The sequence below is a fragment of the Vespa crabro genome, chromosome 15, assembly GCF_910589235.1.
Source record: "Vespa crabro chromosome 15, iyVesCrab1.2, whole genome shotgun sequence".
In the NCBI taxonomy this organism is placed as follows: domain Eukaryota; kingdom Metazoa; phylum Arthropoda; class Insecta; order Hymenoptera; family Vespidae; genus Vespa; species Vespa crabro.
The window spans coordinates 3,078,115-3,098,114 of NC_060969.1; the positions used below are offsets into that span (position 1 = coordinate 3,078,115).

General features: G+C 22.0%; 2 protein-coding genes across 4 annotated transcripts in view; one reads left to right on the forward strand and one right to left on the reverse strand.

Moving 5' to 3' along the window:
• Nucleotides 1-17,900, forward strand: part of LOC124429308 (proto-oncogene tyrosine-protein kinase receptor Ret) — a 57,729-nt gene extending 39,829 nt beyond the window's left edge. The window contains exons 12-20 of one of the 2 annotated variants that reach the window (XM_046974423.1): nucleotides 472-693; nucleotides 803-905; nucleotides 3,702-3,867; nucleotides 7,274-7,578; nucleotides 13,246-13,447; nucleotides 13,986-14,115; nucleotides 14,778-14,979; nucleotides 15,352-15,530; nucleotides 16,057-17,900. In XM_046974423.1, coding sequence (XP_046830379.1) covers nucleotides 472-693; nucleotides 803-905; nucleotides 3,702-3,867; nucleotides 7,274-7,578; nucleotides 13,246-13,447; nucleotides 13,986-14,115; nucleotides 14,778-14,979; nucleotides 15,352-15,530; nucleotides 16,057-16,457 — 1,910 coding nt within the window. In that variant the 3' untranslated portion in view covers nucleotides 16,458-17,900. The remainder of the gene's footprint in view (nucleotides 1-471; nucleotides 694-802; nucleotides 906-3,701; nucleotides 3,868-7,273; nucleotides 7,579-13,245; nucleotides 13,448-13,985; nucleotides 14,116-14,777; nucleotides 14,980-15,351; nucleotides 15,531-16,056) is intronic. The other variant, XM_046974424.1, reaches the window with a different exon arrangement.
• A 433-nt stretch (nucleotides 17,901-18,333) lies between these two features.
• LOC124429309 overlaps nucleotides 18,334-20,000 on the reverse strand; it is a 2,804-nt gene continuing 1,137 nt past the window's right edge. For both annotated transcript variants that reach the window (XM_046974425.1, XM_046974426.1), the window contains 5 exons: nucleotides 19,836-20,000; nucleotides 19,656-19,760; nucleotides 19,376-19,530; nucleotides 18,837-19,236; nucleotides 18,334-18,711 (listed from right to left, as the gene is read on the reverse strand). The exon at nucleotides 19,836-20,000 is cut by the window's right edge and continues 141 nt beyond it. In XM_046974425.1, coding sequence (XP_046830381.1) covers nucleotides 18,521-18,711; nucleotides 18,837-19,236; nucleotides 19,376-19,530; nucleotides 19,656-19,760; nucleotides 19,836-20,000 — 1,016 coding nt within the window. In that variant the 3' untranslated portion in view covers nucleotides 18,334-18,520. The remainder of the gene's footprint in view (nucleotides 18,712-18,836; nucleotides 19,237-19,375; nucleotides 19,531-19,655; nucleotides 19,761-19,835) is intronic.

Sequence of the window (20,000 nt, forward strand, 5' to 3'; positions counted from 1 at the left end):
GAAAGATTTTTTAAATATATATATATATATATAATTTATTAAAATAATCCTTTAAGTTTTTAAAGATTATTGTAATAAATTATCATATTGTTGAATAATAATTATACATTTAATTATATATTTAATTAAAATTGCATTTGTAATCAATATAAATTAATGATATTAATATCGTAATAAATGACATTGTGTAAATATTTTATTAACGTAAACCATGATGATAATACGCTGTGACAATTTTAATTCTGTATTATAATTTCATTTTCGTTGAGAGATAAATTGCACGTCGAGATGAAAGTGGGGGGGGGGTGGGGGGTGGAAAAAAAGGTAAAAGGGAAAAAAAGAAAAGTAGAAAAGCAAAGGAAGAAGAAAAACAATGACACGAGATGATGGAATAACATATGAGTCCTCTCTACCTACCTCTCTCCCACCCTCGCTCCTATTTCTGACACATCCTAATTTGATACTTTTTAGCCGAAGTCCATTTTGCCGAAATGAATAAGGGTGGTCGTGGAATAAGAAGCGGTTTGGGGATGTGCTCGTGCAACGACATGGTACAATGCACCTGCGGCCTTGAATCCTTTCGAAAGATTAATGGTGGTGGGGGTAGTCAACTTATATCAACGATTAAAGAGGGAAATGGAAAATTAAAGGACGAAGATAAAAATAAAGGACCTGTGCTCGGTGCTCAAAAAGGTGCTTATATCTTTTAAAACTTATTAGTTGTTCTTTTTCTTTTCTTTTTTATCTCTCTCTCTCTCTCTCTCTCTCTCTCTTTCTCATTTTCCATCTTTCTTTTTTACAGCATCCAATGAATCCTGTGGACCAATCTGTATGATAAGCGTCACCAGCGCGGCCATCTTCGTTTTTGTTGTTATCATTGGTTTCCTTGCAACTTGGAGGTACAGGTAAATTTACTTTTTCGATTAACATAGATAATTATTATGTCCCGATTAATACTAAACAAATTTTTCTATCCATCTATCTATCTATCTCTTTCTCTCTCTCTCTCCCTCTCTCTCTCTCTCTCTCTTTAGTGTGTGTAATATAGTATTAGAAATTTTTTTCTTCCTTTTCTTTTTTACACAATTTGATTATAAAAAATGTTATAAATAATCTCGATAAGCTTGTAACAAATTTTGACCTCTCCTATATAATTTAGTATTATACACAAACATATATATATATATATATATATATATATATATATATACATATGCATTATATTTTTTTTCTTTTTTTTATAGTGTTTGGACGATAAAATAAATATAATAAATAATAACAGATAAAAAGACATTGATATCGAAAAGATTTTATTAAAAAATGTGGAAACGTCATCTTCTTTTTTGTTTTTTTTTTTTTTATCATTTTTGAAGGATTTCCTTTAATATTTTCGTTTCAATTCAATAAAGAAAATACCGTAGGAAATGCCGAGAATGCATTATAGCGACGAAAGTGCACCTCGAGAATATTGATTGAATAGATAAATCTTAAACAGAGAGAGGGAGAATGAGAGAGAGAGAGAGAGAGAGAGAGAGAGAGAGAGAGAGAGAGAGAGAGAGAGAGAGACACAACCGATAGTCATGTCGCATTAGGAACGTTTGCACGAGTCAAGTGGTATGTGTGTGCTGACAGATGGATACTAAAGTGCCAAACGATAGATAAGTTACAATAGACGTTATTATTATGGGAATAGAATAATCGTTGTCTTTTCAGTTTCAACAAATTACTTTTTTTTTTAAATTCGTGTTTCATATAATTTCTTTTGTCCTTTTTTTCCTTTTTTTTCACTCAATGACGCACCGCAATTAATTAAAATAACAAAACAGTAATGAAAGATTATTATTATTATTATTATTATTATGTATTTAAAAATTTTTATTTCGAAAATATCATTTATCTCAGTTATATTTAACAATTAACGAATTTATTTTCTTCCTCTAAATTTTAATCTTCTTTTTTTTTTTAATTTTTTTAAACATTCTTCTTTTGTAACAAATACAGGACGGATCAAAAGTTTCTTAAGTGATTTAAAAAAAAAAAAAAAATAAAATAAAAAAGAAAAGAAATCAATTACTCAATCTCGAAACTTTACAATCTTCTACGATAATAATTGGGATTTGTGGTTTTATTAATATGGTGAAAAAAGAAAAAAAAAAAAAAAAAAAAAAAAAAAAAAGAAAAGAAAAGAATTAGCCTAAAAAGTCTGCAAAAAAAGAATAGATATATTTTTTCACTTATATAATTAAGAAAATCATTTTTCTGTTCTCTTTGTAAGATTTCAAAATAGAAATGGAAGAAGCAAAGAAAAAAAAAAATAAATAAATAAATAAGAATAAGATTCGTTGAAAATGAGAAAAAATTATTCATTCGTCGTGTAAAACAGTATATCAGTACTAGTAGTAATAGTGGCAATAGTAATAGTAGTTACGCATTTCATAGTAATAGTAATAGTAATAATAGTAATAGTAGTCGATGCATCGATAAATCGTGCGAAATTAAAAGAATGATATATAGTAAATTCGTGATCAGATAAATAGTGAGAAAAATTATGAATTGTCTTAGAAAATCTAGTTATTGGACACGCTTTATATAACATATATAAATATATGTATATGTATATATGAAATTGTAAACTTATGGTATAAAACGTATTAATAACAGATGACGTAAAATCACATGCTTTATCTATATGGCATCACGTTGCATACGATGCATATGATATTACTTGATATCACGATTAGGATATTACCTTAGCGTTCAGGATGTCTATCGCGTTGAAACGCTATGATAATAATTATTATAATAATTAATTAATCGTGACACGTATTATTGTTTTCGTAGTAAACGATAGTCTTATCTCTTTCTCTCACTCTCTCTCTCTCTCTCTCTCTCTCTCTCTCTTTTTAAGATACATTAACGAACATGTAAACGAACATACCTAACATTTTTCAATCGTGTTTTACATTTTTTATTTCTCATTTTTTGTCTCAACTTATCATCTCTTCCATTTTTCAATTTACTTTTTCTCTTCTTTCTCTCTCTCTCTCTCTCACACACACACATACACATTCTCTTATTAATCCATCTTTCTCTAGTATTTTATCTACTATATAAAGGAAAAAGAATGTCAACGCTTTTTTACGCAACGCGACATACAATTTTTTTTTTTTTTTTTTATGATAAAAGCAAAGGAAATAATGAAGAAAAGAGAAAGGAAAAAGGAAATAATAAAAAGAAAAAAGAAGATGACAAAGGAGTGTTAACGAGAATTATTTTTTTTGTTTTGTTTTTTCTTTTCTTTTTTTTTTTTTCTTTTTCTTTTTTTTTTTTTTTGTACTTATGTGAACTATACTACGTCGCGATAACGATGAAAATGAAATAGAAGTGAAAAGTTTCGAGGACCTCTGACCCTCATCTTCTTCATCTCTTCTCACGGCAAAAGTCCTGATTCCGAGAGCACATAAAGAGCACAATTACTTAAAGATACGCTCTCGTGCGAATGCTTCCCGAGAAAAGTCGAAATTGCAAAAGTTTCACAACCTGCAGTTTTAAAAAAGGACGGAAAGGGGGTGTTGCAATTTTCTTTTTTTTCTTTTTGCGTCTTTCTCTTCTTCCATCGCTTTATCATTTTCTCTTTTTTGTTTTGTTTTTTTTTTTGTCCCCTTTCTCTTTTTAACGCACGTGTAAACGTTTCATTTCAGGATGACAAAGAAGGGTACTCGTCGAGAATGCAAACACAGAGTGGAAGATGGCTCCAATGGTATGGGAATTTTACCATCGGATTATATCGATCGTGGTGACAGTCTTCCTATTGGTCTTGACACTTTTGCTACTGTCAATCGTCATCTACTTCCTAAAACTTGTCCGGTAAATAAAATGTCTATATAATTTTTCCTTTTCTTTTTGTTTCTTTATACTTTAAATATCATCATCATCATCGTCATCATCATCATCATCATCATCGTTATTATTATTATTATTATTATTATTATTATTATTATTATTATTGTTATTATTAATTGAAATCTTCAATGAAGTGAATAAGAATTCGGAAAATTTTAGAAAACTTTAATTGACTGATTCAAAGCAATTAATTGGATGAAAGGATCACTTCGATGATATTTTAATATTAAAAGATATTTATCAGACGATTTTATTTCTTAATAGTTTTTTTTTTTTCTTTTTTTTCTTTTTTATATAATAATAAATTCATTCGATTTGGACACATTACAAGAAACATTAATTATTTCTTAAAACTTAATTATTTCTTAAAATATTTAAAGATAATTCACATGAAAATGTACAATAGAGATCGATGAAAGAGTAGAGATCTTATTTATTATTTTTTTTTTTTTAATCTATATTCGTCGCTTCGTATAAAAATAAAAAAAAAAAATAAATAAATAAATGAACAATGAAAAAGAAAGAAAAATTCTTGTCAAAATCTATTCGATTTAATAATATGTAAAGAAATCATTTTTTTATATAACGAATTACCGATTCATATTATGTGGTTTATCAAGTACAGAAACATGAGTAAAACGGGAGAAAATGAACTCTTGTGGATCAGTTTTCTCTGATACTCAAGTACTCTCCCTCCCTCCCTCTCTCTCTCTCTCTCTCTCTCTCTCTCTCTCTCTCTCTCTCTCTCTCTCTCTCTCTCTCTTTTACCCTCCAATTCTGAGATGGTAATATTTCAAAGGCAGTTATAAATCGTATCCCTAAAGGCACGTGGCAAAGACGACAAGGACTGTGGAGGACATTCAGTAAAAAGAGAAGAAAAATCAAAAAAAAAAAAAAAAAAGAAAGAAAGAAAAAAAAGAAAAGTGAGAGAGAGGGTGGAAATAAGAAAAAAAAAAAAAAAAAAAAGATAATAAGAAATCTTACCTCTCTAACTTCTGCATTTTATCGTTCATTCCTTATCTACGCGTTTCTTTTTTTTTTTTTTTCTTTTTTTTTTTTTTCAATCGAATATATAAATTGCAATGTCAGTCGCAGATCATTTCTCCCGAGACTCTTTAAATATGATCTCGTTATAATAGAACTTAATCCACGCTGATTTGTAAATCCGCAAAGATAGATAGATAGATAGATAGATAGATAGATAGATAGATAGTTTGATTGTAATTCCCTTTTTTTTTTTTTTATTTCCTTCTTCTCTCTTCCTTCTTTAATATTTCCCGCTAATAAAAAAAATTTCCAATTTTCCACGTGCAATTTAAGTCCTTGAAAACTTCAAACTTGAGAGTTCCATTCATTACTAAGCTTATACCTCTGATGACCTAAGGAATAATTCAACTAGAATGCACTAGTCTCCGGAAATTGTTCTGGTCTTATCTCTCTCTCTCTCTCTCGTTCTCTCTCTCTCTCTCGTTCTCTCTCTCTCTTTCTCTCTCTTTCTTTCTTTCTATGTAAAGTTCATGGTGGGCATTAGGTATACGTAAAGTAGACCTTAGCGGGAGCAGTTGGTACGTCCAACCACGAGTTAAATCGATCGGATTTACTAAGAACCCATAATTTTCTAACGATTAGACTACTTAATTGAAATTCTGCAACGAGATCGGCATGAAATTCTATCTAAAAAAAAAAAAAAAAAAAAAAAAAAAAAAAAAAAAAAAAAAAAAGAGAGAGAGAGAGAAAGGAGAGAGAAAAAAAATGTTTTACATCGATATGATATCTCCTAACGGGAAAATAGATATCTATATAATCCAGATTTAATTCGCACTTAATTATTATTAATTCAAATCTATTTATTTGTTTGACATAATTTACGAGTATACATTATTCCGTTAGAAGAACTTATAGAAGATAAAAGATCGTCGGTCACGCTTCACGCAATTGGATTAAAATTGACGAGACAGTTCTCTTTTAGCCATGCTTAGAAATAGAAATGATAATATTCTAGATTTGGTCGACTTTTAAATTCGTATAACACTTTAATAACTTATGCTCTAAATATCGTGTGACATGGTTTAAATAATTGCAGCGCAAATTAGCGGCATAGCAAATTAACTTAATTGTAATTAGTTCTTTTTCTGTATTCTATATGTCTGTATCTGATTTCGTAATTATCGAAACGTAATAAAAACTAAATGGTGGTCGATGTTCAAAAAAAAAAAAAAAAGAAAAAAAAAAGAAAAAAAAGGAGAGAGAAAATTTCATTTATCATTAACAAATACGAGATAGATCATTCTGAAATATTACAATTCATTTATCGTTGATCTCAATATAATTTTTGCGTTTGATTATTATTTAGAAAAAAAAAAAAAATAATAAAAATAATAATAATAAGCAAAAAGATGATCTTTTTCTATTTTTTTTTATAAATCGAACTAACGAGTCCACTCGTCGAATTTGTTTTTAATTTTCTTGAAGTGCTTTTAATGAGTTTAAAAATGAAGAAGAAGAAGAAAGAAAAAAGGAAAGAAAAAAAGTAAAGAATACAGAATAAAAATTGTTTCAAATGATAATTCTTGGTCAGCATATAAAATATTATTTATGTTCTCGCTAACGTTGAATTTAGATTAATAAGTATAAGATGACATTTATAGTTGATGCACGCTATGCTCGTAGATAAAGGTATCACGTGTTCATGAACCATATCGATTCGCGTGGGCGATCTACGCCAATGGCGAGGGGCGGAAGGGGGAGGGGGCGGAGGATAACCGTTCAAGCTTATCCGATGGATCTCAACTGCAAAATTTTCATTATGCCATTTTTTTTTCTTTTCTTCTTTTCTTCTTTTTCCTTTTTTTTTTTTTTTTTCTTTTTTTTTCCTTTAACTCATTGCCGCAATTTACAGGCAATTCATTCGAAGTGTGACGTTAGTAATACTCGATAGTATAACCGCACGTGAATAAAAATAGCAATTCGCTTAACGATTTTATAATGAGATTCTAATGGTCGATGTAGATGTTCTTTTGTAAAAGAAAACAAAAAAAAAAAAAAATTGCATTTTATTTGACCGTTTTAAAGGTCAGAAAATGATTAATATAATTAGAGAAATTGTAATTTGTATTATACTTTGATAGTTTCAAAATGAAATTAACTTTAACGATATTAAAATTATGATATTCGAGAAATTGCAATAGACTTTGTTAATATTATTAAAGATATATTAAAAAGAAAAAAAAAAAAAAAAAAAAAAAAGAAAACTGTTTATTTTGTTCGAACGTTTCGATTAAAACGATTTGATCGTACGTTTTGATTAAAACGATTTGATCGAACGAAATTGAGCAATTGACATAAAAATTTTTTCTTTACTTGTGTTCAGCCGGACCCAAAATGGGAATTTCCACGTTCTCGGTTAACGATCGAACAAGTTCTCGGAGAGGGTGAATTTGGACGAGTTTTACGAGCTAAAGCTATCGATATCGGTGGTTGGCTTGGACCAACTACGGTAGCTGTAAAAACATTAAAAGAAGATGCCTGTGCTTCCGAACTAGCCGATCTACTCTCGGAGTATCAACTTTTAAAAGAAGCTCAACATCCTAACGTTATTCGATTACTCGGTGCTTGCACCTCACCTGGTGGTCCAGTTTATCTCATCATCGAGTTCGCTGAATTTGGCTCGTTAAGGTTAGTTCGAAGAATATTAATTAATTTAATTAATCATTTTTTAATTCAATCAATAAGAAAAATATCAGGAAACGATTTTCAATTAATGATAACACGTAAAAATATTATCATTACGATAGCAAACTTTTACATATCAATATAATAATAATAATAATAATAATAATAATAATAATAATAATAATAATAATAATAATAATAATAATAATAATAATAATAATAATAATAATAATAATAATAATAATAATAATAATAATAATAATAATAATAATAATAATAATAATAATAATAATAATAATAATAATAATAATAATAATAATAATAATAATAATAATAATAATAATAATAATAATAATAATAATAATAATAATAATAATAATAATAATAATAATAATAATAATAATAATAATAATAATAATAATAATAATAATAATAATAATAATAATAATAATAATAATAATAATAATAATAATAATAATAATAATAATAATAATAATAATAATAATAATAATAATAATAATAATAATAATAATAATAATAATAATAATAATAATAATAATAATAATAATAATAATAATAATAATAATAATAATAATAATAATAATAATAATAATAATAATAATAATAATAATAATAATAATAATAATAATAATAATAATAATAATAATAATAATAATAATAATAATAATAATAATAATAATAATAATAATAATAATAATAATAATAATAATAATAATAATAATAATAATAATAATAATAATAATAATAATAATAATAATAATAATAATAATAATAATAATAATAATAATAATAATAATAATAATAATAATAATAATAATAATAATAATAATAATAATAATAATAATAATAATAATAATAATAATAATAATAATAATAATAATAATAATAATAATAATAATAATAATAATAATAATAATAATAATAATAATAATAATAATAATAATAATAATAATAATAATAATAATAATAATAATAATAATAATAATAATAATAATAATAATAATAATAATAATAATAATAATAATAATAATAATAATAATAATAATAATAATAATAATAATAATAATAATAATAATAATAATAATAATAATAATAATAATAATAATAATAATAATAATAATAATAATAATAATAATAATAATAATAATAATAATAATAATAATAATAATAATAATAATAATAATAATAATAATAATAATAATAATAATAATAATAATAATAATAATAATAATAATAATAATAATAATAATAATAATAATAATAATAATAATAATAATAATAATAATAATAATAATAATAATAATAATAATAATAATAATAATAATAATAATAATAATAATAATAATAATAATAATAATAATAATAATAATAATAATAATAATAATAATAATAATAATAATAATAATAATAATAATAATAATAATAATAATAATAATAATAATAATAATAATAATAATAATAATAATAATAATAATAATAATAATAATAATAATAATAATAATAATAATAATAATAATAATAATAATAATAATAATAATAATAATAATAATAATAATAATAATAATAATAATAATAATAATAATAATAATAATAATAATAATAATAATAATAATAATAATAATAATAATAATAATAATAATAATAATAATAATAATAATAATAATAATAATAATAATAATAATAATAATAATAATAATAATAATAATAATAATAATAATAATAATAATAATAATAATAATAATAATAATAATAATAATAATAATAATAATAATAATAATAATAATAATAATAATAATAATAATAATAATAATAATAATAATAATAATAATAATAATAATAATAATAATAATAATAATAATAATAATAATAATAATAATAATAATAATAATAATAATAATAATAATAATAATAATAATAATAATAATAATAATAATAATAATAATAATAATAATAATAATAATAATAATAATAATAATAATAATAATAATAATAATAATAATAATAATAATAATAATAATAATAATAATAATAATAATAATAATAATAATAATAATAATAATAATAATAATAATAATAATAATAATAATAAATAATAATAATAATAATAATAATAATAATAATAATAATAATAATAATAATAATAATAATAATAATAATAATAATAATAATAATAATAATAATAATAATAATAATAATAATAATAATAATAATAATAATAATAATAATAATAATAATAATAATAATAATAATAATAATAATAATAATAATAATAATAATAATAATAATAATAATAATAATAATAATAATAATAATAATAATAATAATAATAATAATAATAATAATAATAATAATAATAATAATAATAATAATAATAATAATAATAATAATAATAATAATAATAATAATAATAATAATAATAATAATAATAATAATAATAATAATAATAATAATAATAATAATAATAATAATAATAATAATAATAATAATAATAATAATAATAATAATAATAATAATAATAATAATAATAATAATAATAATAATAATAATAATAATAATAATAATAATAATAATAATAATAATAATAATAATAATAATAATAATAATAATAATAATAATAATAATAATAATAATAATAATAATAATAATAATAATAATAATAATAATAATAATAATAATAATAATAATAATAATAATAATAATAATAATAATAATAATAATAATAATAATAATAATAATAATAATAATAATAATAATAATAATAATAATAATAATAATAATAATAATAATAATAATAATAATAATAATAATAATAATAATAATAATAATAATAATAATAATAATAATAATAATAATAATAATAATAATAATAATAATAATAATAATAATAATAATAATAATAATAATAATAATAATAATAATAATAATAATAATAATAATAATAATAATAATAATAATAATAATAATAATAATAATAATAATAATAATAATAATAATAATAATAATAATAATAATAATAATAATAATAATAATAATAATAATAATAATAATAATAATAATAATAATAATAATAATAATAATAATAATAATAATAATAATAATAATAATAATAATAATAATAATAATAATAATAATAATAATAATAATAATAATAATAATAATAATAATAATAATAATAATAATAATAATAATAATAATAATAATAATAATAATAATAATAATAATAATAATAATAATAATAATAATAATAATAATAATAATAATAATAATAATAATAATAATAATAATAATAATAATAATAATAATAATAATAATAATAATAATAATAATAATAATAATAATAATAATAATAATAATAATAATAATAATAATAATAATAATAATAATAATAATAATAATAATAATAATAATAATAATAATAATAATAATAATAATAATAATAATAATAATAATAATAATAATAATAATAATAATAATAATAATAATAATAATAATAATAATAATAATAATAATAATAATAATAATAATAATAATAATAATAATAATAATAATAATAATAATAATAATAATAATAATAATAATAATAATAATAATAATAATAATAATAATAATAATAATAATAATAATAATAATAATAATAATAATAATAATAATAATAATAATAATAATAATAATAATAATAATAATAATAATAATAATAATAATAATAATAATAATAATAATAATAATAATAATAATAATAATAATAATAATAATAATAATAATAATAATAATAATAATAATAATAATAATAATAATAATAATAATAATAATAATAATAATAATAATAATAATAATAATAATAATAATAATAATAATAATAATAATAATAATAATAATAATAATAATAATAATAATAATAATAATAATAATAATAATAATAATAATAATAATAATAATAATAATAATAATAATAATAATAATAATAATAATAATAATAATAATAATAATAATAATAATAATAATAATAATAATAATAATAATAATAATAATAATAATAATAATAATAATAATAATAATAATAATAATAATAATAATAATAATAATAATAATAATAATAATAATAATAATAATAATAATAATAATAATAATAATAATAATAATAATAATAATAATAATAATAATAATAATAATAATAATAATAATAATAATAATAATAATAATAATAATAATAATAATAATAATAATAATAATAATAATAATAATAATAATAATAATAATAATAATAATAATAATAATAATAATAATAATAATAATAATAATAATAATAATAATAATAATAATAATAATAATAATAATAATAATAATAATAATAATAATAATAATAATAATAATAATAATAATAATAATAATAATAATAATAATAATAATAATAATAATAATAATAATAATAATAATAATAATAATAATAATAATAATAATAATAATAATAATAATAATAATAATAATAATAATAATAATAATAATAATAATAATAATAATAATAATAATAATAATAATAATAATAATAATAATAATAATAATAATAATAATAATAATAATAATAATAATAATAATACAGATATATTTTCCTTAAAAAAAAGTTTTTTTCTAACTGCGAATTTTCTCTTTTTCTTTTTTTGTCATGTCAATTTAAAAGAAAATTGACTCTTTGAAAAGTATTCCTTGTATTCCAAGAACGTGAATTTTCTTTTAACCCTATGAGTCTACTATACATGTAAATTACGTAATATAACATACATAGTCGAAGTGGAAGAGATAAAAAGAATTCCTTTTCTCTTTAGTCCATAGGTATTTTCTATCTAAACTCTCGAAATGTGAATGAATTGCGTGAATGAAAAACGTGTAATCTCTCTCTCTTTCTCTTTCTCTCTCTCTCTCATTTCTTTGAAACTTATGCTCGTATGTATGTGTATCCCTATGCGGAAATAACGCAGTGAATTCCGTAAATTGCACTCCTATTCTCACCGTTAGAATTCCAGTCTTGAAAATAAAAGTCACGTTACTTACATCGAAGAGAGAAAGAGAGAGAAAGAGTGTCTCCATCCTTGATAATTAAATTTTTCATCGTGGTACTGAATTTATCCTCCCTACGTAGACGCATATTTCAACTTCGTATAAATTTTCATGGAAAATTTTTATATTTCAAATCGTCGGCGTATAAGTTTTGATTGATTATAACGAAGGATAAAAATTCTTTAAAGCTTTGCTTAAGATAAATACAAAAAAAAAAAAAAAAAGAAAAAGTCTATTCGTAATTGATAATTAATATCTAAGTGTAAATTTGTATCTTTCTTTATCCTCAAAAAAAAAAAAAACAAAAAACAAAAAACAAAACAAACAAAAACAAAAACAAATAATAAATAAATAAATAAAAAAGAAAAAAACAAAGAGAAAAGAATTGTATGGAAAAGTTTAGAATTAAAAATTTGTCTTTAATCAGGCAAATAATTTTCTTTTTTTCTTTTTTTTTCTTTTTTCTTTTTTCTTTCTTTTTAACATATTTTTATTTTTATATAGGTGGATACAGAAAGAAAGATTGTGATTAATTCCTTTTTTTCTTGTTGTTGTTGTTTTTTTTTCTTCTTTTTTTTTTTTTTTTTGAAATTGTAGGAATTACTTGAGACGCAGTCGACATTTGGAATCCGAAGGGAGAGTTCTTTGCTTGACGTCACTTCTTTCCGCATCACCGAATAACATTAGAGAGGAATTACAACAGGTCGATACTTTGTCGAATTATACTATAACTCCACGCGACATTCTTTCGTTCGCTTGGCAGATCAGTAAAGGGATGGCATATCTCGCAGATATTAAGGTAAAATTTTAATCATATCATTAAAACTTTGATTACTGTAGGCGCATATATGCGTCCAGCCGTAAAGGCTAATGTCTCATTATATATTATAACGTGTTATAGTAGTTACTCACCAATGGCATTCATATTGCACGAAAAAATTTTTAGTCCCTAGCGATCGCATTCAAGAGACTCAAGCAAAACGTTTTCAGCTTAAAACAACTCACGATTATCAAACGATTGATAACTATATTTGTTTGTAAAAAAAAAAAAAAAAAAAAAAAAAAATATTCAGTCACGAATAATCGATGATAATCGATCAATCGTATTTTTCAAAAATATGAAAAAAACAAAAACAAAAAAAAAAAACAAAAAAATTAACAAATAAAATGCCATTTCTAAAATAATTTCACGTATGAAATCTCTTTTTCAATTGAAAAACTTATTTAATATACGTGAACGAAGACGATACGTATATATTGTTTATAAATGATAGACCATAAATAATGTCATGATGATCGATTTTTATAGAAAATAATTGTCTATATTTTCTGTACAGTTGGTACACAGAGATTTGGCCGCTAGAAATGTTTTACTGGCGACAGGTAAAGTCTGTAAAATTTCGGATTTCGGTCTGACCCGTGACGTTTACGAGGACGATGCTTATTTGAAACGAAGTAAAGGCCGAGGTAATGATTTCATTAAAAAAAAAAAAAAAAAGAAAAAAAAAATTACTTCATATAATAATCAGAGAAGAGAGTTTTTAATTTCGTAGAAAATATTTATTCACATTAATATAGAAAATTGTGATATATATATATATATTTATATATACTTTTTTTATAATATAATTCAAATCAAATTTTAAAAGATATTTTAGAAAGTGATCAAACGATATATAATATAAAAATATTGAAGGATATATATATATATATATATATATATATATATATATATATATATATATATATATAAGGTATATAAAATATAAAAACGAACGAACAAAAAATAAGCAAAAAGAAAAAAGAAAAAAAAAAAGAAACAAAAGAACAAGTATCAAAACTTTTGATTAATTTTAACGATCCAAAACATGAATCTATGAAGAAAGGAGATACATAAAAGAGAATTATTTTATAGTTTTCTTTTGCTGCTTTGTTAAATCTACGTTTTGATATCTTAGGATTAGAAAAAGAAAAGAAAAGAAAAAAAGATATTGAAAAAAAAAAAAGATATTGAAAAAAAAAAAAAAGAAAAAAAAGAAAACTCTCTTCATCTCTTTCAATCGATCAAACGTTAATTTCCACGTTATTAATCTCCGATATTTCACGATTCTCTCTCATTCTCACGTTAGTACCCGTTAAATGGATGGCACCGGAATCATTGGCAGATCACGTTTATACCAGTAAATCCGACGTTTGGAGTTTCGGTGTGCTCCTTTGGGAATTGGTCACTTTAGGAGCATCACCGTATCCAGGTGTAGACGTTCATAATCTTTACAATCTTTTAAAGGCTGGTTATCGTATGGAAAAGCCAGCTAATTGTTCTCAACAATTGTGAGTAGATTCGACAATTAACAAAACAATTCGAAATTAACAACAACAACAACAACAACAACAACAATATTAATATTAATTACATTAGTAAAAAATAAAAATTCATCACAATTATGTCATTTAACATGATCATACATTATTTCTAAATAAGAAAATTTATCGTAATAAATTAATCGATATTACAAAAGTCAATTATAAAACTATAATTACATGTTCAATTATAAAACTTTATCGTTACAATGTTTGATAAATATCTCTTTGTTTAAAGTTATCATTTATAAAAGGTCGAAAATTATAATAATAGTATAGTTATTGTCCATCTGTAAAAAAAATTTATCAGAATTATAAAGTTCGATGTTTTGATTATTATAGATATAAATTGATGGTCTCATGTTGGCACGAGGAACCTGGAATGAGACCATCTTTTAAAGAACTCACCTGTCATTGGGAACGCATGTTAGAGGATGGAGTAGAATACTTAGATCTGAATCCAAGAACCGTCCATAATCAGGCATATTTTGCTTCTCTTCATGCATTAGATAGTCCAACCAGTGAGTATTTTGAGAAAATACAAATATAATGTCATTAATAATTTCATTTTTATATTTTCGTGAAGAAAAATAAAACAAAAAAAAATTTCTATTTTTTTTTAATTTAATCTAAAATATTATTATTTCTAATAATAAAATATATTTTGTTATTAAAAATTTCTAATATCTTATATCGAGATAATTTCATATAGAAATATTTTATATATATATATATATATATATATGAAATATTATTATTAATAATAAATATTATTAATAAATATTAATAATTACTTATTATTAATAAATACCTTTAATATTTCTCATTAAATATTTTGCATTGTAAGGTATTATATTATGAGATTAAATTGAAGAATTTAATATAAACAATATTCGATTTATAATTCTACTGATAAAAGGAATAAAAAAGAAAAAGAAAAAAAAAGAAGAAGAAGAAGAAAAATAGAGGAAAAGAAAAAAAAAAAGAAGAGGAAGAAAGGTATCTTTTTACGATCCATCAATTAGTCATTTATTTTTATTGTTTTAGGTTCAGGCGATCAAGGTCTAGAAGAGGGCAAGGTTAATATATTAAGGACAGATACGGTTAATTACCTCAGTAAACCATCGTCGGAACCTGTGACAAAGTGCGATAAAGTAGACAAACTTCATGCATTTTGGCAGGAACCAATAGCTTCATTTCCAAGCGAAACAGTGAAATCACCTTATGTCAATGATCGTCCACCTAGCTTGAACATCAATCATTACGAAAGTCCAATTAAATTAAGGAATACGAGTGTAACTAGTAATAGCGAGAATGATCTTAAAACACCACCGAATGAACGGCCACAGTCTTATATAGACATGCAAGGAAAGAAAACTAAAGAAACGGATGATTTATTGTTGTTCGGTAGTTTGGAAAGCAAGGAAGACAACGATAGAACTGATTGAGGATATTGATGAGAAAGAAGAAGAAGAAGAAGAAGAAGAAGAAAAAGAAAAAAAAAAAAGGATAAAAAGAAGACGAAGAAGAAAACAAAAAAAAACATTTATCTAAAATGTTCGAGAGTCTTTCTTTTTTCTCTTTTTCTTTTTCGTTATTTATTTTTTTCTTTTTTTTTTTCTTTTTTTTTTTTTTAAGGAAGATCTTTCCAACGATTTGATCTCCGATGATCAAGACAGATGACGATTGACGATTGATGATTAAAATGATATTGACGACGATGACAGATACGACGGAGAAATGATTTTTCGATATTACGATATCATTGATGAAAGTGATCACGAGAAAAAATTCTCGTAGCTCTTAATTGTTATACCAAAAATGATAGAGAAAGAGAGAGAGAGAGAGAGAGAGAGAGAGAGAGAGAGAGAGAGAGACAAACAAACAAACAAAGAAAAATATCGAGTTAGATTAACATATTTTTATGTATAAAACATCTTTTTCTTGTACTTAAGCGAAACAGCACTTTTTTTTCGCATTACTATTACTACTATTACTACTACTATTACTATTAATATTATTACTATTTACTAGTACCTACAGCTATTTACTATCAAAAATATTACAACTATTACATAAACGCGATTCTTGATTAAGAAAAACTAATTTATATATATAATATATATATATATATATATATGTATGTATATAAATATTTATATATATAATATATATAATATATATAAATATTTATATATATATATATATAATATATATATATACATATACGATATACATAATACTGTGAATGATTTGTATGTACAAGCGAACGTACAAAGTTTCACACGTGCACATTGCTAATCGCATTTAAAAGAGAGAGAGAGAGAGAGAGAGAGAGAGAGAGAGAGAGAGAGAGAGAGAGAGAGAGAGAAAATAATTTCTCGTATGAAAGCTTTATCAGCAATGCATTTGAGAGATATACATACATAAATGGCTTCCTCTTTAAAGGATCATTATCTAAATCTTCGTTATTGATCATAATAGATCTCTATAATATGATGATCATCTCGATTGAAGGATGAAACATTGGTTTTCTTTTCTCAAATTACACACACACACACACACACACACACACACACACACACACACACACACACACACACACACACACACACGTACGTACGTACGTACGTACATACAAACGAGTAATTTCTTTTTATAGCTTTTTAAAAAGATATAAATAATGCGCACGTCGTTGTTTAAAATTGAAATATGGCAATGATTAAGGGAGATTTTAGTATGAATATAAAAAAAAAAAAAAAAAAAAAAAAAAAAAAGTTTTATTGCCGTGTACGTGTTTTTTAGAGGGGGAAACACACGCTCACAGAAAGAGAGATAGAGAGAGAGAGAGAGAGAGAGAGAGAGAGAGAGAGAGAGAGAGGGAGGAGAAACACAGATACAACTATATATACAAAGAAGACTGGATTTCCGTACCTTATTCTCACAAAATCATTCGAAAGAAAAGTCATCTCTTTTTGTATTTATGTAAAAAGAAAAAAGGAAAAAAAAAAAAAAGAAAAAATAAAACATTCCATTAGTTTAGTTCTCTTTACCTCGTAACGTAAGTGCTTCGTTTACTTTCATGTTTTTCTTTTTTTTTTTTTTTTTTTTTATTTTGATCTTATTTTTTTTTTTATTTGTTTTGTTTTTGTTAGATTGTTTATCAATGCGATTATTGCAGTGCCATTATCGTTTCGTTATAATTATTAACGTGTATGGATAAAAAGAAAGTGTGTGTGAGAGATAGAGAGAGAGAGAGAGAGAGAGAAAAAAGAAAGATTTGTTTATTATGATTGAAATAAAGTTGAAAAGAGAGAAAAATAATTATCGTCGTAAACATTTATTAAACGTGGTCGTCGTTATAACACGGGGTATAAAAATGTGATAAATTATAAAGGTATCGTTGTGAAACAGCCTCGTATAATAAGAACAAAACATTAATTGCTTTGTTTATTTTTTGTTCTTTTCTTTTCTTTTCTTTTCTTTTCTTTTTCAATACTATGTTTATATACTACTGCTCGTCTGAATCCGAGTGGACGGTAATAATACCTTTTTCACCTTGAAGTTCACAATATTTTCTTTTTAATGAATTATTAAATTCGTCCTTTACAACATTCGAAGACATTGAATTGTTATCGTCCTGGTGATTCAGATCTTCTTTTTTAATATTATTCGTTGGTAATACGGATGGTAAAAGATCGTCTGAAAATATAATTCAAGATATTATTGATATGTTTTTAAATATTTATTTATTTATAAATTAAATATATATATATACATAAAGAGTGTGTGTGTGTGTGTGTGTGTGTGTGTGTTGTAATACGTACCAGTTTCATCAGCACTCTTGTGATCACTACCAGTGCCATCGTCTAACATCTCTACTTGAGCTAATTTTATACTTTCCAATAGTACTTCCTTATTTGATAAATCAAAGAATCTAATGTAATCAATATTGTGAACTGTCCTCACTAATTTAGTTAATTCTTCGGGCATACGAAAACGTTGAAAACGTTTTGCCTCGTCCGGCAAATCAGTTGATTTGCAATATGGCAATTGTAGAATATAATACCTTTTATTTCTTTGTCCATAATTTTCTCTAATCAATTGCAATATATAAGTGTCTATGTTCTCGTATATTGTTGGTACAAGTTTGTTAGACGGTGGTGAGGTCACAATGAGAATAATGTCAGCAGAATTAAACGCGGTTCTACACCAAAGTTCTACGTCCTGAAAAGGAAAGAAAAGAGAAAGGAAAAAGAAAAAAAAAAGAAAAAAAGGGAGACAAGTTTGATTATTGAGAGACGAAGAGGAAGAACAATTGGAATATTTTCTTTTTTTTTTTTTTTTTTAATATATTTACCCTTACCTTTGATACAGTCTCCGAGATATCGAACATATCTATCATGGCATTAATATTACAGCATCTTAAATATTTTGTTAATTCTGCCATAACCGTGATATGTGATTCGCGCGTTGGCGAGTATACTATTAAACAATTTGGTTTCTTTCTGTCTTTCTTTGCTATAATGTTTTCGTTTTTTGTTTTTTATATAACGGAATGACAAAGAATATTTTATTTTATTATATTATGACGAGTACAAAGACAATAATGAAATTTTATATCAATGTGAAACAGACGATCTTACCATTTTTTGTACATAACTTATATATGTGGTAAAGCGCATATAATATCACAGGTGGTATCCATATAATGCTAATTATCATAATGAGTAAACGATGCGATGCTTCTCCTGTTAAATATTATTTGAAGATAATTACATAAATATTTACAATAAACGTAAGATTAAGGAAAGATCAATACGTACTTATACTTATGAACGGTGAGGTGGCATTAATACATCCGTATATGCTACAATTGGGATGGATAGCTGCTACTTGAAAATAATAGATTCCATCTAATATGGAAAAATTATATTGTATATGCTCTTCATTTATCGGTTGAGAAACTTTTATGTCGGTCGTTATACCCG